Here is a 23,289-nt window from a genome sequence, read left to right as displayed (position 1 = left end):
GGCTGGAGGAGAGCTGGGGAGAGAGGGATGCTAGGAAACAGGTTGGAGAGGCAGTCAGAGCAGTAGGCCACAGTGAGGACTTGGGTTTTTATCCTCAACCGGATGAGAAATCTTATAGGGAGTGAAGCAGGGGAATGACCTCATCAGATCTACATTTTATAAGGGCTTCCTTGGCTTCGATATGTGGGAAGAAAAGGGCCGACGTGAAAGAGCAATTAAGAGGCTCCTGCAGCTTCCCAGACACCAAGCTCTGCCCTGATTTCCTGTCCTGGCTAGTGCCTCCCTTCAGTTCTGGCTCTGCAGCCTCTGCCAAGGGCACTTGCCACCTCTTACCTAGACCATTTTAACACCACTGCTCTAATCCAGACTCCTCAAGGCTGCCAGAGTGACCTCTCCAATCTGCAAGCTGGATCCTGACTCTCTTTGCTTACCACTACACTCATGATAAAACCCCCAATCTTGAAAGTCCCTTTTCTGTCTCACCCAGAGGCTCCTTCCACTCCAGCACAGTTCAGCCATGCTGACTTCTGGGTCCTTTTGGTGACAAAGTCTTTGTACCTCAGGGCCTCCAAACACTCTGTTCCCTTAGCCTGAAATGTTCTTTCTCCCCACTCTTTGCCTGGCTTATCCATTTATTCTTCAACTGTAGGTTTAAATACCACTGCTTGTGCCCCGATCCCACTCCCACTTCACAACTGTGGGCCATTCCCACACTTCCCTGTTGAGAGTTACTTGACACTAAACTGGGAAAGACAGGGAGCTTCTTGAGTGTTTTCTTCTGTTGTTTATATAGCACAAGGAACAGTGTCTGGTCCCCAAATCCTATTTTTTGAATGGATGGATGATGTTGCTCTCCAACTTACATGCTGCCTTCTCCACAAAATTTAAACTTTCTAGCAGGGCCAACAAAGGAATTCATGATCTCCTCCCTGCTTTATCTACAACCACCACCCCCACTTGAACCTCAAAATCCTGATATTCCAAGTTCTGTGCAGTTCCCTCCAAAAATCAGGTATCTGTTATCCCGGGACTCTGTACACAGTCTTCTCTCTGCCTGGAAACCCCTTCTCCTCTTGAGTGCTTGTGAACACCAGCAGAGACTCATTGAGCGCTTATGCTGAGCCTCATACTGCAAGGTGGTGAAAGATGGGAAGGTAGGTAAGAAGATGAGTCAGTCAATGGCCCATCAGTGGGAGATGAGTGGTGAGGAAAAGGGTAAAGCAACAGTGGTGGAGAGCGGTAGGGAGGGCATGAAATTAGAGGCAGGAGGGCTAGGGAAGACCATCCTGAGAAAGCAACCAGTCAGATCTTGAATCAAATCAGCCACGTGGCTCTCCAAGGAAGAAGCACTGCAGGCAAAGGGAACAGAGCACAGAGGCTGAAGAGGCCTGGAGCAGAAGTCCTGCAGACCCCCATGAAGCAGGGGCAGAGAAAGCAGAGCTAAAGAAGGTAGCTAGAGAAAAGTGATCCAGAAAGTAGAATCAAGAGCATGTAGGGCCCCCTGAGTCCAAAAAGTAGATGAAAAGTCAAAACGCTGCATACATGTTTGGTGAACTGAGGCCAGGGACAATCTGTGGCACTGAATTTTCTGAAGCTATGCTGCAAAGGGAGTAAGAAATAAATGGGAAGTGAGAACGTAGCCACAGCAATTACAGATGACTCCTTCAAGGTGTCTTGATAGACAAGGGAAAATGAAAGTTCCTGGGGCTGTAGAGGGTTGAGGAAGGTTTTGTAGGATGGAGACTGAAGTTTGTGAGAGGAGGAAGCCAGGCCAGAGGGGAACACAAAAGAACTGGAGTAAGTGACTGGTGGGGCAAGAGATTCCCAGAGGTGAGAACAGAGCCAGGAAGAGGGTTTGGCTGGTTGCTGGGATTTGCATGAACCTTTTGCTCATGAGCTCCAGGACTCCCTATTCTTTTCCTTCCCAGTAGCAGATCCAGAGCCTTCATCTCAGCTCTTTGCTCATTAGCAGTATCTTTCAGGTTCTCTGGTCTAAGCCTAACACAAGGGGGGCACAGCCTCTCCAGCTCCTACTGCACTGCCTCCAAATGCAATCAGTCATGACAAGAACTCTCAGCAGGTGACAAATACCATACAGGGAAGTCACAGAGTTTAAGAATTCTATGAAATTCTTAGGGGCTTCTCCTAGTCTCTTGTACCTATTCCCTAAGTGAGAAGGGCTCCCAGGAACAGTGCTCCCTAGTCCATCCTCCTTGGGAAAGGGAAGGGGGCAAGCCAGAAAACAGAGGCAAACCAGCAGGAAGACTGGCGCCCTCCACAGCAGAGCGGGTAGTGTGCATTCCTGAGCCCTCAGGCTGATGTCTATTTATCTGAGCACTTTCTCATACCAGGACAGTAGGACAGATTGTTCTTTTTTTGAGTCAAATGGCTGCCCTCTGTGGGGATGAGAAATATAAGCAGGTGGCTGAGCACAGAAGTGCACTCCTTGGGTGGGAATTTCATGGCTCAGAGATGCAAGCAGCAAGGAGGAGAGACAGGCAAGAGTGAGTACCCAGCCCAGCATTCCATCAAGACCTGATAAATTATGGTTAAGGTGTAAATTCCAATTTCTAGAAAGCCTAAAGGATGAATAGATTTATTTATTCTTATTCATTCATCCATTCACTCATTTCCTACCCCCCTAATGTTTTTATAGTATATTCACAATATACTATGAATATAACTATCAACTAGTAACTTCAGAACATTTTCATCACCCCTCAAAGAATTCTTAAACTTATTAGCAGTCATTCCCCACTCCCCCTTCTCTCTAGCCACAATCCTTTATTTTTTATTTCTTATTTTATTGAGTTATAGTCAGTTTACAATGTTGTGTCAAATTCCAGTGTAAAGCACAATTTTTCAGTTATACATGAACATACATATATTCATTGTTGCATTTTTTCACCATGAGCTACCAGAAGATCTTGCAAATATTTCCCTGTGCTATACAGTATAATCTTGTTTATCTATTCTATATACACCTGTCAGTATCTACAAATTTCGAACTCCCAGTCTGTCCCTTCCCACCCCCATCCCCACTGGCATCTACAAGTTTGTATTCTATGTCTATGAGTCTGTTTCTATTTTGTATTTATGTTCATTTATCTTTTTCTTTTCTTTCTTTTTTTTTAGATTCCACATATGAGCAGTCTCATATGGTATTTTTCTTTCTCTTTCTGGCTTACCTCACTTAGAATGACATTCTCCAGGAACATCCATGTTGCTGCAAATGGTGTTACATTGTCAGTTTTTATGGCTGAATAGTATTCCATTGTATAAATATACCACGTTTCTTTATCCAGTCATCTGTTGATGGACATCTAGGCTGTTTCCATGTCTTGGCTATTGTAAATAGTGCTGCTATGAACATTGGGGTGCAGGTGTCTTTTTGAAGTAGGGTTCCTTCTGGATATATGCCCAGGAGTGGGATGACTGGGTCATATGGTAAGGCTATTCCACTCTTTTGAGGAATTTCTCCATACTGTTTTCCACAGTGGCTGCACCAATCTGCATTCCCACCAGCAGTGTAGGGGGGTTCCCTTTTCTCCACAGCCTCTCTAGCATTTGTCATTTGTGGACTTTTGAATGATGGCCATTCTGACTGGTGTGAGGTGATACCTCATTGTAGTTTTGATTTGCATTTCTCTGATAATTAGTGATATTGAGCATTTTTTCATGTGCCTGTTGATCATTCGTATTTCCTTTATTTTTAAGGCCTGGTTAGGATAATCCTGCCATGTTCAAGGGCAGAGCACTCACTACAGAATAAAACATTAGAGAAACAAGATGCCAGAGAAGCAGTGAATATCAATTTCCTGTAGGATCTGTTGGGAGTCTGAATCAACCTAAAGGTCCTGACTTGTCTGGCTAATAACTTCCTCTCTCAGAGACTAGAACAAAGCAGTAACGCATGTTTAATTGAACTGAATAGGTGGCTATTACTCTGGACTCAGTTCTGCCCAACAAAGAGGAACTGGCTGGGAGGGAGTCATCATGCCCTGGCAGCCAGGGAGGAGAAGTCCGGATACAGGCAGCCACGTACCGTCTCATAAAGGCAGAAGTAGCTCCATGACATGGGAAGTGGGCTCAAACTTCATACGCTACAGCTCATAGAAAAATACACAGGAAGCTTAGCTGAGAAGTTATGACTCAGACATACATGATAGCTGTTACCTACTATCTGAGGGGTTGTCACATGAGAGATAAGACTTTTTCTATAGAGTCCCAAAGGGCATAAATGGGACCAATGAGTGAAAAATTACAGGAAGACTGTAGTATTTCAGATCATTACAGGGAAGGATTTCCTAATAGTCATGCAATCTTAAGGCTGAATGGGCTGCCTGTAAGGTAGAGTTATAATGCAATCTGGATATTACGTAAGTAGATGTTTCAGAGGTAATCTGAAAAACAGAGGCGATGCGACAACTGTGGCATTCCCACACGTGAGTGGTGAGGTCAACTGTGAGGTGTGCTGCAAGTAATCTGTTATAGTAATAAAAAAACGAAGTGTGTGAATAACTGTTTTTGGGTTCTGTGTTATCATTACAAGTCCAGCCTTACTTGCATTATTAAATATTTTCTTGAGCTAAAGAAAAAAATTCCATGTTAAAGTTGGAAGGCTGGGTAATGCTCATGGGAATGTTCCACTCAAGTGTGTTTATAGGCTGTAAGAGGTGGAGAATTACCAGGCTAGATGACTGGTAGAATCTCTTCCAAAGTTGAGATTCCTCAAGGGTAATAGGCACCCCACCTCAGCCTTCCAATCTAATCATGACCTACTGGGGAACAGGTGTCACTGCGTTTCTGCAGAATTTATCTGCAGAATGTCTAAATCTCGCACTTATAGGAGATATTGATAACAAGTCCTGGGGTACAACTGAATTCTACAGAGAGGGAGAGTAAGGACTAAATAAGTTACATTTGTTTGCATGTTTTATTTTCACAGAATAGTCATTCAGATGATTTCAATGGGACTGAAGGAAAGTTTAACATTTATAGTTTCTTTAAATAAAAATGGTTATAGATGATGTAAACATGCCCAGAAAACATTATTTGCTTTTGAAACATTAAACATTTTTTCCTCTAAGCAAGAATTGACATGCACTGGTAACTAACGGAACCGGAACTCAGCCAACCTTACCCCAATCCAAACTGGAATTGACTTTCACTTTTCATCTCCCTGGATAAATGGCCTTGGCAGAAACTGTTGTCACAAAGGCCAACTGTAGAAGTGCCACCATAATAATGCTTGACAGCCCAACTCAGGCCGTTTCAGATTCTTCCCTGACTCCTTTTCCATGTCCTTTTTCTGCTGCTCTGCCAAATGACCAGATGTTAATTACTCCTCTGTAATGCAAGGATCACTAAGCAGATGGAGGGTATCTGATCACCTGGTGCAGTGGCTACTGGGCAGCCTGTGATTTCTGGCACCTCATAATTTTTTTTTATTACAAATTTTTTCATTATAAAACTATTATTACCACATTATAAAAATCTGGAAACTAGAGAAAAGAGAGAAAGCACTTATGATCCCATCGTCCTAATAAAATCGCTGTTAGCATTTTGCTGCATTGTGTGTACTTTTCCTCATGGCTCTCTCTATATGGTTGGATGGGCCGCACAGATTTAGCTTATTTGCACCTACCTCCTCTGAAAAGCATTTGCAGCAGCTTATATAAACACATATCATCAGACAGACAACTCCATGGAGGCATGCTCTGTCTGAAACCAGCCTGTCTCCCTGATTTCCCAGTTTCTAACTTGTAGACTTCTCCTTGCCATCCGGGTTGAAACTTCTGCCCCATCTTGGATTCCGATCCCTCAACCCCAACATCCATTTCCGTTGCGTCTTCTGTCATCACCCCTTTTTCACATCTATCTGCCCCACCCCCATTAATAATGCTGCCATCTCCAGTCCAGCTTCTTCTACCTGTATCTCTAAATGATTATAATGTTTCTCTGACTCGTTTCTCTGCCTCAACTTCCTCTCCTTTTCCCTCATCTTGTACTACTAAATTATCTTCCTCATTTTGACTGTTCTCCCTGAACAACAGATTGAAAACAATTGGTTTTCAATTGTCTGACAAAGCATACTCTTTGGTTGGAAATTGACGTATGTACATCCTGTCCCCAGTCTACCCTTCCTCCCCTATCTTCTACCATTTTCCCACATGAAGCCTCTGCTGGTAATCTGGAACCCTAGACATGAAACACAGTGTGTAGAGTGAGTGGGGTAGGACACTTGCCTGCTCCCTGGTGTCCCTGCCATGGGACTATCATGTGGGCCAGCTGAGATGGGGTAACAGGGATCAGGGCTACCCTTCCACCATTAACAACTGTGAAAGTGGCCAAAATAAATGAAGCAATTGTTTCCAAGCATTAAACTACCAATAGAGCAGGGCTGTGAACTTGGAGAGAAAAGAAATAAAGGAAGTGAGGTCCAGTGTCACCTAGCTTTCTGCTAGGGGGCACTTTTCAACTGGAGCTCTGGGGAACGGATGTGAGAGTGACATACTCAAGCCTCTGCATGGAGCAAAGACTGCACAGGATACAAGAAACCAGTGCAGTATTTGCTTTTTAAGAGTAGGCTGCTCAAACTCTGGATTTTAAAAATACATAATTCTCTTGAGATTTCCAGTAGGAACTTTTCTCTCTTTATGGTTCATCTTCCTTTCAATTTTCTTTAGTTGTACTGAGCAATACTGCCCGCAGTTTCAAGGAGGACTCTGACTAAAAGAAGATGAAAGCATTTTTAGGCAGTGATGTTTTCTGTCTCTCAGCCTTCTATCTACTAAGCCTCATTGTCTATTATGAAGAAGAAAGAACACGCTGGACCTGCAGAGTTTTGCATCAATGGAATACGTACATGTCTCTGCAGTGTTTTCGAAGACCAGGCTACTATGCTACTAACATTTGCAGCAGACTGAAGCCACAAGGGTGGACACCCATCATGGGCAAGCTATCAAAGGCTATGTTAGCCCTAAAGCCGTATCAGAGAATGACTAAAGCCATGGCAGTCACCAGACACCACACGGGGCAGGAAGCAGCTAAAGACTTAAGCAGCACACCTGGAGGGGTGTTAGGGAGGTGACGGGTAGGGTTTGCTCTACGCATACCGCACACACTTTCCCTTCCCTCCTACTGTAGTTTTCAAAGGTTATTGGCCTCAAATTCTACTTTTTCCTGCCTAGCTCCATTCCAAAAGAACGTTCAAAGAGCCCCTAACAGCCACCTTCGGCAATTTGCTAGACAGATGGAGATCTGCAGGGAGTAGTGCAGGCTCCTCCAGCTCAGGCCTGGAGGGGCTCCTCCTGCCCACGCCGAGCACCCCCTGCATCTCTCCAGTGTGTCATCAAATCCTTAGGGGCTTTCTTCTTTAACACATTATGCCCAACTGGAACTTCCTAAAGGGCCAAGGCCTGAAATTGGTTCTTTTGCCTTCACTGTTGCCTCTTCTGAGGCCTGAGAAGGGTCCCAGTAAGAGGATGTTTCTTAATCTCACTCCTACCAAAGTCATCATAGGAACACAATCTTCAGGTCACAGAGGCTCACTAGGGCAAGTTCAGAAACAAAGTAGCCCTAACCTTGCACACTACACTGCCTGCGGAGTACAAGGCAGCCAGGCCGACCGCACAGGTGTGCACGCTGCCTGCCACCCGGAGTGGTATAGAAATTTCCAACCTACCGTCAGCAAGTGACTTGCAGGAAAGGGCGTCATCGAGGTCGCGGGCAGTTGATGGGTCAATGGTGAAGATACAGTCTTTTCTAGGAAAGATTGAAGACATAATTAGCAAGGCCACAAATAACAGGAACTTTATCCCACTGTAGTACAGCTTTAAAGAACAGTTATTTTGCAAATCTATAAACAGTAGGTGAAGTTGAGAGTAACTTCTCTCCTGTTTCTCTGAGAAGGGTATCTTTAGTAAAATGTGAAACTGGAGGTAAGACAAACAGGGGAAGATAACAAGGCTCCAAACTGTCTCTGAGGGTCTTTCTCTCTCTCTCTGTGGACAGGCACCTACTCCTCCTTGATCCTGAGCAAGAATAGGTGTGAGCAGGTGGGACTGAGGCAGCTGCCATGAATGAGGCTTCCCAAGAAGAGTTATCTGACAAGAGGGGCAAGTCCCTTTGGTAAATCTCTCTCCAGTGGCCAGTTCTTTCCTTTGCCTCCCTCTTCCTCAGTGGCTGATGAAAACTTGTCCTTCAAGAATTATATGAGGATGATTTACTGTTTCTCCTCCTATTGTGCAAAACTGGGGTATACCAAAGAATAAATCATCTGACTTGTGATACAGGGACAGAACCCTAGAATAAGCTTTGCAAAAATCTCTGGGCCATACAGGTAGCCATTTGGCAATTCTACTTGGAAATGGCCCTAATCACAGTTTATTTCCATGAAAAAATTGTATACTTCGCTCAGGTTCACATGATTAAGCACATTCTATGCCCACTTATCTCACACAGTATCCCCATGCATATCTCATTCTTCACCTGTGAACACCCAGGACATTCTCACTTTGCTTTAGAACTTCCCAAATAACATGCCCCATCCAATCTACCCATTTCTACCATCGAAATACCTAAGATTTAGGCAGTCTGTCCTCAGTTCTCTACATCTCCTGCCCCTTCCTCCCCAGGCACTGGCCTGGAGGTTGGGGTGCTGAGCAGGAGCCACCCTCCCTCTCCTACCCGCAGGCTGTCTAGTCAGTACTCCCTGCTCCCACTGGATGCTCCTCAAGTTCCTCCTCCATCTCCTCTGGTCCCAACAGCACCACTGCTGCCATTCCCCAGTCTCCTCCTGACTCATCAACACCAATGATGGTGGACATCCTGGTATTCACCAAAATTGGACAGGCTTTGTTCTTAAAGTCTTATTTCCTGTATTGCTCCTCTGCTCAAAACTTTCTTAAAGCATTCGGAGGCTATCTAGCAGCTCTGGGCACTGGCCTGCAAAACTCTGGAGACCTTTATCTGTCCCTTTACTGTCACTTTCCTTACTCCTAATAACCTTCAACAGTCCTCTCTGATCCTTCACACTGATCACCTCACCACTACAATACTTTGATTCTAAGACAGTATTGATCCTAGGATGTACTATCAATTCAATAATAGCTTTTTGGGGAAACAAAAAACTCCACCATATTAAATATACACACTGATTTTAATGTACTTCCGGATTTCAGAAATGTCAAAATGTTTAAAAAAAAAAAAGACTCAAATGATAAGTGGATAAATGGATAACCAAACTATGGTACATCTACACAATGGACTACCACTTAGCAACAAAAAAGAACAAATTATTCATACACACAACTTGGATGAATCTCAAAGGCATTATGTTAAGGAAGCCGCTCTCACAAGCTTATATAATGTACTATTCCACTTTTATGACGTTCTCAAAAAGACAAACATATATGACAGAGAGCAGATTAGTGATTTCCACAGGCAGGGGAAAGTGTGATTATAAAGGGCTGCTTGCTCTGGAAGAACAGAGCTTTTCTGTATCTTGATTGTGGTGGTGGTAACATGAATCTATATGTGTCTTAAAATTCAGAGACCTGTATAACAAAGGTCAATTTTACTGTTTATTAATTTTTAAAATTTAAATGTGATTTTTGAATCAAGGAAAGCAAACGAAACTAGTTAACCAGAATTGATCAATGGGTGCAAGAATTATGGATTAAATTTTTTCCTTTATATTTGTCTGTATTTTTCAAAATATTCTCTACAATTAAGCATTACTATTATAAATGGAAAAAAATGAATAATGCAGAGAATCTCCTCCAATCGAAGAATAATCAGATACGTAACACTGTTTATAAGGATGTTCAGCAGTTTTATAGACTTGTATTGCTTAATATAGTTAATTAATAGCTTTAAAATTATGAATCTGGTAAAACTAGACACTTAGCAGTACACTAAGAAAAGAGGACTGGGAGAGGTGGATGCCACCCAGAGGGAGGAACAGAGCATTTTAGAGCACGGTCCCAGAAAGAGTGGTTCATCGGGAGATCAACTCTTCTCACTAAGTATGTCAAGAAGAGGCACATACAGTGTGGGGAATATAAATGTTGAGGTGTCAGGATATAAAGAAATAATCTGCTTCACTATATAAAAGAAGCTGTAATTAGACAAGGGTGCCAAAGGAAAAGAGAAACATCAATGTCCCCTAGAAAGCAAGCTCCCCAAAGGCTTTTGTTTCAGTGCTATGAACAGAGGCTGCAACTCACAAATGTTTGTTGAATGAATGAATAAATGAATGCTGACAGGAAGTGACAAGGAGGTAAAATTAATCCTGGTACCATGGTAATGGGCTCTAAATTGGTGAGGATCTTGGACTTGATTCACAAGGTAAAGAAGGAACTGTCTCATTTTTGCTCCTTCTCGTATCCCCCATAAAAGCTAGCAAACTGCATTCTATATCCTGAGTACTCAATAAGCACTTGTTGAACTGAAACTGATATGTCAGACTGGGTGGTGGGAAAGTTTGGGTCCTCCTTCAATCACCATAATGCCAGCATGAGAAGCGGAAAGAACGTTCGTCCAGTCAAAATCAAAAAGAATACTCTGTTAGCTTGATGGGGCCAGTTTACTGGTTTACTTCAAGAGCTGACTGAGAAGTTGTTTTCTTAAAATCAAATGTCTCTGGGTGTTTTGAGACTTTTATTCTATGAATGAATGAGAATGCCCACTAGAACGTTTTCAGCCTCAAAACTGATTCAGCCACATGTGACAGTAAAACTTAAGGCTTCAACTATTAGTTTGTAAACATCCTTCTCTGAGAGAACCATCTTAAACAAGTCTTTAAGTACTCAAACCAAATCTCTATTATGCCTTTTTTTTTTTCAAATCTGTTCTTAAACCAGAAACATAAAAGTCTAAATTAAAACAACTCTGAGGAATGGTACTCAGGAAAGCTTACTGGAAAAGACATACCATGCAAACATTATTCTTGATCAGGGGTCAGCAAACTACAGTTCACAGACCAAATTGGGCCTGCCACCTGTTTCTGAATGGCCTGCAAGCTAAGAATGGTTTTTTCCTTTTTACATGGTTGAAGAAAAAACAAAAGAAATACTATTTCATGACACATGAAAATTATACAAAATTTAAATTTTGGTATATGTAAATTAAGCTTTATTGGAATGTAGTCATGCTTTTTGGATATAATGACAGGGTTGAGTAGAGCAGTTATGACAGGGACCATATGCTAAAACATCTATCTGGCCATTAGCAGGAAGTTTCCAGATCCCTGTTTTAGATCAGTGTTTCCCAATGTACCAAATAAATGTTTTAATTTTTAAAAGAGCTCTTATGATTAAATCAGTTTGGGAAATGCTGGGCCAATTTTTTAACTGTAGCCTTGCCCATCTGATCACTCAGTGCCCCTTTCATGTGCACTTCTGGAGCAATATTATGCAATGCAAGGACCACTCTCCTTCTCTTGAGCTGATGGTTTGTTTGTACCTTACAGATGTGTGAATTTTATCTTTTTAAGTTTCCTTTTTTGCTTTGGCTGCTAGGAAACTCAGAAAAAACATTTTTGACTTGTTTCAAGAGACTCTCATTTGTAGTTTGAGCTTTGTGAACTAACCTTTATCTTGGGTATGCCTAATATTCCTTCTGCCCAGTAGCCTAATTAAAAAAAAAATCACTGCATTATATGTATATCTGTAAGTTACCTTTAATCATCACTTTAAAAAGCAGAATATAAAAACATACACACATATATTGGGTTACTACACTTCAGAGTCACGCGTTGAGGGGATGCTGGAAGAAAAAGAGACATTCAGCAAAGCAGGCTACAAAGAGAACTAACTTCTAGACAGAGTAAAACTCAGAGAGCTTCCAAAAAGTATTTGTACTGTAGTGGTAGAATCCAAACTTGCTCTCTCACTATGGAAAATTGGGAGAAGCAAGGGAACAGTGAGTGACCCTGACAAACCCCATTCCTCAGTGCTGAGAGCCAGTGATTTAATCTGTTGTCATCACCACAATTACCAATCGGCCACGATGTGGTGCATGAGGGCTCCTTCTGGTTGTGGGCCACAGTGGCTGGGAGCTGCTGGCCTCAGCACTTGGGAGCACGGTCCCACAGGGGCAGTGCTCCATGCAGCTGTTACACTCTGTTAACATGCCTGGGATTTTACTGGCTCCTTTTCTGGAAGGCTTTGGTCTCGCAACCTGCAGGGAGCAGCCCGGCCTGCCAGCTTTTAGAACCTGCAAGACCAAATATTTAAAGAGTTCTGCAACAATGGTTAGAAAGAAGCTAACCCTGACCCACAGAAAATAAAGTGCCAGGTGGGGGAGGGCAAGGATGAGGCTGCAGAATTCCATTTCGGAGCAGCGTTATGTAACCAGAATTTCTGAAGGCACGTGACTGAAGGGCTTGGTAGAACTTTTTATTTAAAGCGACAGAAAACTTCTAAGATTGTTTTATTCAAAGCCATTGGTCCAGGAAAAGAACATATGAAGAATAACTAAAAGTTTTCTATAATCCCTTAAGACCTGGCCAAGAATCCCGGGAAATAACAAAAGCATAGAAAGAACTTCTGTTCCTCTGTCACTCACATGCTCTTCCTTTGACCTTGCATCCTCTTCCTCCTCCAGGTACCAACATCTCTATCTCCTGCAGCTGGAAGCAGCTGTCTAGTCTCCGCAGCAACATTTACTCACCACACTGTCACCATTCACCTCACTGGATTTTGGCCATGGCCCTTACCACATCACAGAAATCACTTTCCCCAAGGTCATGTTTGCTGCCAGATTAATCATCTTAAAGCATGTGTCTGGTCAGAAACCTTCATTAACTCCTTTACTCCTTACCAAGTAAAACAGAAATTCAGCCTTTCATGATATGGCCCCGATCCCTAGTTTTCCAATTAGATCGCACACTCCCAACATGTACCTTATGTACCAAACTTTTCTCTACACTCTCTGGTCCCTGAAACACTGTTTGTGCTGTTTCTAACATTGGGACATTTACCCCACCAATCTCCAATGTCTAAGACCTACTTAGCTTTTAAAGGCCTGGCTGCAGTGCCATGTTTTCTTCCAGGGAAACTTCATGGCTTCACAGAACAGAAGCCTTCTCTTCCCAGCTGCCCCATCCATGCCTGCAAGCTGCCCCTTCCCAATGGCACTGGGCACGGCCCCAGCATGCTGCTGGTCACTCATGGACATGTCTTATCACTGTGACAAGGCTGGCAGCTCCCCTGAGGTCTGGCTCTGATACCGAACTATCTCTGCTTCACGTCCAGCACACTGACGGCACACAGTGATGAATAGCTGATGGATAAGTGAATGAAAAAATGACCAAAGGGCTCTCTTTAGCACTTTTCCATTCAATTTTGCCACTGTGTCTTGGGAAATACATTTAGGATTAGAACTCATGACCTCCTGGCGTCCAACCCTGTGGTCACACCACAGAGTTATTGTTTCCAAGGGTGTCCTTTTCTGTCTGTCCCATCTTCTTTTCTCATAAAACAGTGTTTTACAAACTGCGGTTCAGGGACCATTTCCAGACTAACAAAATTTATAGAAGCCCTCGTCTGTCCGTGCCTCTGGGTTTGTCTCCTTGCTAGCAAGCAGTTCTGGTGAGAAGGATCTGGGTCAGTGATGGTGAATGGGTGAAAGGGAATGGAAAATATTTAAGAAATAACCTTAAGAGGATAAAGAATACCATTTTCACTCACTTTCTTAGATTAGATGGTATCAGTTTATATAGAAACCAGAATTTTTTACGTAACTGTAGCAGGAAAAATAACGAGTTGGAGCACTCAGTCATGGTGAGGAGCCCGGTGTGGAGAGTCCAGCCAGATGGGTGCTGGGACAGCCAGTCAAGTGCATGGTGGCTAAGGGAGCAGCGAGAGCAGCCGAGTCCCAGTGGGTCCGGGAAGCCTTTCTATCCAAAGCGCTCTCTGAACATCTCTTTTACTTCTTTTACCTCTGTTAGTAGAGTTTTCCTATAACTTAGATTTAAAATATCAGATTGGGGTTACTTTAAAACAGGCTGTAAGAATGCTGATTGATACAAATTAAGTTTTAAAACTAGATAAAATGAAGTAGCATAAGCTTCAGGAAATGTTCCCATGGGGGGGATCAAATATCTAAACATAATGTTAAGAGTTTAAGCATAAAAAGTCTTATACAACATGCAAAATCTTCATAGATATAGATATATTAGAGGTCTTCATTTCACCATGGGAAATCTTGCTCTCATTAAAAACACCTTTTCTCCCTTATCTCCTAGAAATCATCTCTTGAGAGGACAGAATTATAGAAATGGTGGGTTTTATTTTTTACTCTGGTATTATAGATGGGAAAACTGGGACTCAGAGAGATTAAGTAACTTGCCTAAGGTAACAGAAGTGCACAACTTTGATTTAACGGGACAGGAATTCAAAAGGGAAGGTGTCAAAAGAAGTAAACTAGACCAAGAAGTTTTATTTCAAATGGAAGCTGACATCTATCTCTTCTAGTTACCCTGAGTTCCATACTTTTCCTTAAAATTTAAACATCCCAGAAGCATTTTGAATAAAGTAATAATTACCCCAAATTTCTTTCAGAGAAAGTTTCCCATGGTTGACTTCATTTTTAGGTACCAAATCCAAATCTGAAAACTTTTCACCCTCAACTTGAAAATTGGCATACAGAGTTCTGACATCGTTTATTCAAAGTGAATATTCCTTAGTATGTCAAAGAAAGTCAAATCTCAAGTATTTTCTTTTGGAAAAGGTATCCAAAAATAGGAAAAGGTAGCCAAAAAAAGAACATGAATAGATACATTTTTCACTTAAAAATATTACACTTTCAAATTTGCTTTGCAATTTCCAGAAGAGACATAGTTAATATATTAAAATAAAACAAATTATAACCGAATTTTAATATAACTTTATCAGAAATGTAAACACAATGGTAAAGGCCAGTATTTAACAGATTTAAATTCTAGTGGACGGAATTAAGAATAGACACAAAGTCAAGGAATTAACTATGTCTAGACATCTCTCCTAGATTTCTATTTGTGGAACAGTATTTTTTTTCTCATCCTTTGAATTCCCAAGCTAGGAATTCAGAACCTGCTGTTGAAAGGATCATCATCCTTAATTCTCAATCCATTTATCAGGCTAAAATGCAAATGTAAGTAATGAATACATTTCAACAGCTCCAGAGCTCCAAAGAGCCTTCTCAGGGAACATGCTGAGCTAACTGGGGAAGGGTTAAGCCACCCCTATTTTTCAGATCTGAAAACAGTTGTTCTGATATGAGAAGAATCATTACAGTGGTGCCAGCCCCCTTCTATAAAAGCTATACACATTTTTTGCACAACTGTATGATTGTTATGGCAACCATAAAAATGGAACTATCATTCTTCAAATTACACACTACCCACACTGGATTACCTACATATGTTTGTTCTTCCATATTACCCAGAATTTCTTTTCAGCAAGCGCTATGTCTGTCCTATAGATGTTTAGGAGCAAGATAAAAGTGGTCTCTTTCAAAAGGAGAGTCCACAACAATGAATCTTTCAAAGGCCTAGTTCTTCAAGGATTCTAGGGTTTCCCTGTCAAGCCTTTTAGTCCTATGGTCACTGGGAGGCCTCAAAATATTCCCCTGGGAGGCAGAGGAACTGCCTGGAAAATGTATTTTCCAAATGATTGGGGTTTTTTTGTTGAGAATGATTAAAGCACCATGAATGAGCCTTAATAGACCTTGCACAATTCTGTAAAGTACTGAGAACATTTACTAGAGTCTCAGCTTACTGAGGTGAGAGACTTGTTTAAGAAATATATACAAGCATTTTAATTAAATTTACTGCTGAAAATAATAACATAAATATATCAAACAAACATGTCAAAATTAACTTTAGCTATACTTCAGGATGATCAGGGACTGATTCTCTTATTACTTTGGCTAATATGAGTAGAACTTTTAACAGGAAAGAGTGTGAATTTTTTCTTCTCATTATTGGGGAAAGCAAAGTCTAGTTTTATGTACCTTTTAAATATTAACTTTGGGCCACAATTCTGTTTCATTATTCACAGAGGTGATTCTATAGTTTAAAAAAAAAGAAAGAAAGAAAGCAGCCTGGCAATGACTTCCTGGCTGATTTTAATATTAAACACTTAGGTTTTAGACAAAAACATGTTCATAATTACTGTTTGCTTCAGAGAGTTTCCAAATAAGGCACTGAATTCATCTAGTTTTCCTTTCTCAAAAACACAAAAACACCCCCAAAGTCTCCATATGAGGTAGGCAGGGCAAGTCAAGCTCTAACAGCAGCACCCCTAGTTACAGTAAGCTCTCCCTCGGCCACAGGATAGAGTGAAACACACAGTGCTGCTTCTCCAGTCCCACTCCATCTTCAAGAGGGGAGGAGCCCCCAAGTGACCCCAGATGACCCCCTGCACCTCACCTCTTTCTGCACTTTCAGAGTTCAAGTCACCCAGCATACTCCTTCTATCTCAGCCCAATACCCATGATCCAGTCTTTATCAAACCTTGGATCGGCCCTGAATTCCTAATCCTACCCTCGTTTCCTGCTGAAGCAGCTCTCCTCAGCTGGACTCCAGTCTCCCTTCTCTCCTGCCTTTCAGATCCTTAAGCATTTGACTGCCAGGATAAAGTTCCTAAAACACAGCATCAGATTATGTTCCTTTCTCAAAAGCCCTCACTGGCTTCCAACTATCTTGACATTACAGTCCTCAGCCTGGCATTCAATATCCTCCATGATCTGGCTTCGAACTACTTTTCCATCCCTACTTAAGATGACTTACCTTCATTAACATGGGACCTTAGTAAGCCAGTTCTACTAAATATCTTGAATTAAAGATTTGTATAGATTCATCATCTCTTCTTCTAGACTTTATTCTCTTTGGCAGAAAGGACTGTTTCTTTCAATTACATATTTTTCAATTCCAACAATACCAATTTCAGAGTCTTGCAAATAGTAGAGATAGTAAATATTTACTGAATTGAATATTTAATTGGACTCCTTCAGCTCTAACCACTGAAAAAAAGGCTGCAGCTGTGGCAGAGCTAATATCCCTTTACCAGAAGTACCATCATACCTGTGAGATAGAATCCACTTTAGGTGATACCTTGGGACCTCTAGCTATGGCCTGGGAAAACAGTCCTAAAGAATTTTCTAGGTTTAGAACCAAAGTCTTTTGGATTATAAATATACTGATAGGCAAGAGTAGATAAAAAAGGGGCCAAAGAAGCAGGTAATGGGGAACAGAATTTGCCTTAACTATCTTTTGGGTTAGGCAATGGGCCTTAATGGTCACCAGAAAGAAAGAAGGGTTGATATTTTATCAAGCATAGTGTATGAGAGACCTGCGCTAAGCATTATACACATTATTATATTTAATCCTTGCCATAACCTCATGAAAAATATAATAACTGTACATTCCTTTTAACTTGTAAAGAAAGAAAGGCTCAGAGAATTTAAGTAATTTGCCCAAGAATACATACCTAGTAAGCGATGATTCAAGCCAAACTTGTCTCTTAAAACTACGTTCTAGTATTTTACCCTTGTGGTATCAGGGTCATTTAAAAATTTCAAACTCCTGGGGTAGAGAAATAATCAGTGACATAAAGGTGCATAAAAGTAGAAGGGAACAGAGGTCTGGTAGACTGTTATCTGTCCTGACATTCCCTGAGCGTTTGTAACCCGAAGCAGGACAAACTGATTCTCAACCTAGAATTTGGAATTAGGACAGAGAAAGGGAGAGGGAGAGAAGGAGGAAGGCAAGTGAGGAGGGGAGAGGGAGAGAGACATCAGGCTCCCTCTGGGTGACTGTGGTAGTTCCTAGGTGGCAGCCATCCCATCGAGGAGGATGAGGAAGCAAACGAGGCCAGTATGAGTGAGGGCAAGAAGGAAACAGATGTGTGGAGAGCAGGAGCAGCAGAGACGGAGTGAAGTCTTTCTGGGTTTCCTGCTTCTTCAGCCCCTGGTTCCCTGCCCTTGGATTCTGGGAGTCACCACAGGATCCTTAAAACAAATTCCCCTTTCTGCTTAAGTGAGCTCCAGTGGTTTCTGTTATTTGGGACCAAAAAAGTCTTAATTAATGCAACAGCTGTGGAAAGTTTCCTAGAATGGCTAACTTGTCATGGCTTTCTCTAATGCTCTCTCGTTAACAAGCCACAACAGGATGTTACAGTCAAGGCTTCCACGCTGCCCACTCCAGGGGGTACCAGGCATTGGGAAGCAGAGGGAGGGCATGGCAGAGTATCATATCAAGTTTCCATTTCAAAAACAAACCAATTTTTAAAAAGAACTGCTTTTGTAATTCAAATTACACAAAGTACAATGCTACAACACTTTTTGGCCAGTAGGGATTTGAAGAAGGCTCCTAACTTCCTTCTCAATGTCTCAATGGGGGGGGGGGGGGAGCATGCAGTATTTTTGATTGATTTCTGTTTTTGATTGATTTTTTAAATGTTTACCAAGAGTGTGGGTTTAAGGTGGAGACACATGGAGACGGTGGGTAAGAGTTTTTCTAGACTGCAGACCTGAAGTCAAGTCCCAGCTCGGCCCCAGTTAGCCATGTGATCTTGGGCAAGTGACTCTACATTCATCTGTAAAACAGGGATGATTATTTCAGAGGGTTGTGTTAATGATTCAATAAGGTGATACATGAGTATAAAATAATTAAACATATAAAAAGGCGTAAAAGAAGCATCTAATAAATTACATGTTTTGGTATATGTATATTTGCCACATTAACAACAAAGCTAAATGAAAATTTCAAATTTTCACGTGTTAATTTTCTTTAACCTGGATATTTTGGGCTGAACATTAATGGAGATGATCTATTACTAGGGAACTGAGCTTTCTCTCAGTGTTTCCTCTGGTGTATATCAAGCCCCGAGGCACAGAAGACAGGAAAAGGACACTCAGTGAGTGCCTACTACATGCCCAGCACTGTCTCATAATCAACAGACAGCCCAGATTATGCTAGTGATTTAATATTTTTAAAGTAACTCTATTTCAAAAAGAACCGATTAAATACAGCTATAGAAAAGGATAATTGAACACACATTTAAAGTATTATTATGCTTGTGGGAACACTCCTATCCTAGGAATTCTAATTACATCTGTAAGACCACAAGAGAACTGTTTAAACAATCACAATTTGAAACTCTTGATTCTCCCGCATACAAACTTTGGTATAATTCCACTAAGTCACCTCTCAGGCGAAAAGATTATAGAGCAACTTTATATTTGCACACTGTGTATAAATATATGTATCAAAATCAACTTTTTTCACACTCATTAACAGGACTTCCATGCACATCAGTGTGTTCCTCTGAAAGCTACAAAGGGACTCCGTACGGTTATTCATATAATGCCACAACTGCTCAAAAAGGTTTTGGAATTCTTTAAGAACTACTTTCTAAGCCAATTCATGAGCTTCACAAGAAAATCAGTTTTACTGCTTTATAATTATACTTTTTTTTTTTTTTTTGAAGTTGTATTATCCAGCCTGATCACCCACCTGATTTACCACTCTTGGCTCTAAATTGACTTGGCTGTTTCCAAAACTCAAATTCACTCTCAAAGATGAAGATTTGCCATTGTTGAAAATGTGCCTTAGGCTCTGAAGGCAATTTCCAAAGAGAAGTCCAAAAATGTGTATGGCTTCTTACCCGCTGCCTGCCAGCAAGCTCAAATCCTCCTCATTCTCAAAAACATCTTCAGGACCCTGCTTCTGTCAAGCACCCTCTCACTGCCTGGGACACAGCAAAGCTCCTTGAAAGGGATGTTTATACTGAGCATCCCCCTTTTATTTTTCACCTCCCTCCCACTCCTCAACTGACTACAATCTGCTCTGGCTCCCAGAGCCACTGAAACAACTCATGAAATAGTCAAAAGACAAAGAAAATGACTTGGGCTAAATGCAGTGACTTCTGCTGGAGTTTTGTCCTGGCTAACCTCCCTGCAGCAGAGCACAGGGCAGCCTACCCTTGCTTGGAACTTGTTACCAATTGTGCCTTTTCCTTTTCTTTAACTCTTCTAATATCCTCCTTTCTGCACCTCCACCCCACCTTTTCCTAAAAAGCTTCCACCCTTTAAACACTGGAGCTTTGCAGAGTCCATCACTGGTCCTCTTTCCTTTTCAGACTGTGGGTTTACTTGGTATATTCCTTCAGTTTGAGGCTTTGATTACTACTTCTTGCCCCTAAATAGGTAACTGCAGGCCTATTTTCCTCTCTGCCTCTGAGACATATCTTTTTGGCATTCTAGGCACTCAATATCCAAATTTTACTCATCTTTCCCCATTCAAACATTTTGTTCTAGCCCTTTAACTCACAATCTCAGATATTCCTGAATTTCACCTCAGGCCTAAGGTTATTGACACAAGTTTAAGGGCCACACAGACATATCCGCCTACTGAGAGGATTTCTCAGAGGATGTAACAGTGTTAGTTGCTTTTTCTTTTTAAAATACTAGTAAGACAAAAGCCTTTGAAAGTCCTATTAATTCCTCATGACCAAGTTCAAAGATTACTTGGCTTTAAAGCTTCCTCATGCAAAATTAATTACTGTCTCATCTGTGTTCACCCAGTGCCTTTTTTAAAAAAAAATTCTGAAACTTTTGAGATAACTGTCTATTAATATATGCAGTGGTAAGAAATAATAGAGATGCTATCTACCTTTTACCTAATTTCCAATGGCAAAATCCTATAAAATTATATATAGTATAGTAACAAAACCAGGATATTGACATTGATACAATGCACTGATCTTATTTAGATTTCCCATCCTTCCTTATTCACTAAGTTATATACAATTTTACCAGGTGTAGTAGGTTCACATAAGCACCATCTCAATCAAGATACGAACACTATCATCACCTCAAAGATCCTTCAAGTTGTCTTTTAATAATAATCATACCCAGCTCCCATCTGCCCTGGCTCCCCAAGTCCCTGACAACTACAAATCTATTTTCCATTTCCAAAAGTTATCTTTCCTAAAATGTCACATCAACAGAATCACATAGATGTAATCTTTCCAATTGGCTTTTTTCACTCAGAATATTTCCTGAAGATTCGTGCAATTGTTGTGTGTATCAACAGTTCATTCTTTTTTGTTGCTGAATATCATTCCATAATGTGGATGTACCACAGCTTGTTTAACCATTCACCCATAATAGGAAATCTAGGTTGTTTCCAGTTTGGGGCTATTATGAATAAAGCTTCTATGAAAATTTGTGTACAAATTTCTGTGTGAACCATAAGTTTTCATTTTTCTGGGACAAATGCCCAGGAATACAATTACCAGGCTAGATGGTGGTTGTGCTTAGTGTTTTAAGAAACTGCCAAAGTGTTTCCAGACTGGCTGTGCAATTTCACATTTCCACTAGCAGTGTGTGGATGATCTGCTTTCTCCATATCCTCACCAGCACTTGGTATTGTTTGGAACTTCTCACCAACTTTGGTTTTTCCTTTTATTTTAACCATTCTGATAGGTATGTAAGGTTATTTTTTATTGTGGACTTAATTAGCATTTTCTAGTAACTAATGATATTAAACATCTTTTTGTTTGCATATTTGCCATCTGTATATTCTCTGAGCACATGTTTTTTGTCCATTTTCTAATTGGACTGCTTTTATACTGTTGAGTTTTAAGAGTTCTTTACATACTGTAGATACCAGACTTTTGTGGATATGTGGTTGCAAATATTTTTTTCTAGTCTAGTTTGTCTTTTCATCCTCTTAACAGAGTCTTCCCCAGACAAGAAGTTTTTAATTTTAATGAGAACCAATTTATCAGTCTTATATGGACTGTGCTCTCTGTGCCAAGTCTAAGAATTGTTTGCTAGCCTTATATCATGCAAGTATCCTATGCTCTTAACATAAGTTAAGTTTTATAGTTTTCCATCGTATATTTAAGCCCATGAACCATTTTGAGTTAATTTTTGCATAAAGCATGAGGTTTAGGTCAAGGTTCATTTATTTCCTATGCATGCCCAATTCCTCCAACACCATGTTGAAAAGCTATCCTTCTTCCATTGAATTGCTTTTGCTCCTTTGTCAAAAATTAATTAGGCATATTTGTGTGGAATTAATTCTGGCCTTTCTATTCTGTTTCATTAATTTAGTGTCTATCCCTTGTAAGTTTTTTGTAGATGCTCTTTATCAAGCAGAGGACGTTCTTCTATTTTCCTAGTTTGCTGAGAGTTTTTAGTATGAATGTGCATTGGACTTTATCCAAATGTCTCTTCCGTAATAACTGAGAATCATACAATTTATTTTGTTGATATGATAGATTACATGTATTGATTTTTATAAGTTTTATTTATTTATAACTCACAAACCACAAAATTCACCCTTTTAAAATGTACAGTTCAAGCTTTGTGCAGTTACAGTATCATAGCCAATGAGGTTTATCCAAGGCATGATTATTATTAATTGAAAATAAGTAAAATGGACAATATAGAGATTTTTAGCATATGCAAAAAATTGGGTAACCATTTTCATTGCCTAATTTATAATATTTTCATTGCCCAAAACAGAAACTTCATACCCATTAGCAGTCACTCTTGTTTCCCCTTCCCTGTAGCACCTAGCAACCACTGACTGACTTTCCTATCTGTCATACACCATGTGGCCTTTTGTGCGTGGCTTCTTTCATTTGGTATCATGTTTTCAAGGTTCATTCATGTTGTAGCATGTATCAGTATTTCATTCCTTTGTATGGCCGAAGAATATTCCAGTGAATGAATACACCAAATACTGTTTATATATTCACATTTGATGGACATTTAGGTTGTTTCCTTTTTTTTTTTTTTTTTTTTGGCTATTGAGGACAACGCTATGAACATCCATGTTCAAGTTTCTGTGTGGACATGTTTTCAGTTCTCTAGGAGTCAAACTGCTGGGTCACAAACTCTATGTTTAACCTTCTGAGGGACTGCCAAACTGTTTTACAAAGTGGCTGTACCATTTCATATTCACACTAGCAGTATATGAGGATTTCAATTTCTCTGCATCCTCATTAACATTTGTATTTTTAATTACAACTATCCTAGTGGGTATACAGTGTTATCTCATTATGGTTTGAATTTTCATAAGGACCTATGATATTGAGCATTTTTTTCATGTGCTTATTGGCTATCTGTATATCTTCAAATTCTCTGCTCATTTAAAATTCTGTTGTCTTCTATTATTAAATTGTAAAGTTCTTTATATATTTGGGATACAAGTCTCTTATTAAATACATAATTTGCAAATATTTTTCCCATTCTGTGGATTGTTTTTGCACTTTTTTGATGGTG

At 40.6% G+C, this 23,289-nt stretch overlaps 1 protein-coding gene and 1 pseudogene across 4 annotated transcripts in view; one reads left to right on the top strand and one right to left on the bottom strand.

The window, feature by feature from the left end:
* Positions 1-23,289, bottom strand: part of DIS3L2 (DIS3 like 3'-5' exoribonuclease 2) — a 321,952-nt gene that overhangs the window by 127,086 nt on the left and 171,577 nt on the right. For all 4 annotated transcript variants that reach the window (XM_074364485.1, XM_074364486.1, XM_074364487.1 and 1 more), the window contains one exon: positions 7,688-7,767. In XM_074364485.1, the coding sequence (XP_074220586.1) occupies positions 7,688-7,767 (80 nt within the window). The remainder of the gene's footprint in view (positions 1-7,687; positions 7,768-23,289) is intronic.
* On the top strand, positions 22,363-22,441 carry LOC141577784 (U4 spliceosomal RNA; annotated as a pseudogene).

Source organism: Camelus bactrianus, chromosome 5 (genome assembly GCF_048773025.1).
Source record: "Camelus bactrianus isolate YW-2024 breed Bactrian camel chromosome 5, ASM4877302v1, whole genome shotgun sequence".
NCBI lineage: Eukaryota > Metazoa > Chordata > Mammalia > Artiodactyla > Camelidae > Camelus > Camelus bactrianus.
This window is presented reverse-complemented; position numbering and strand designations above follow the sequence as displayed.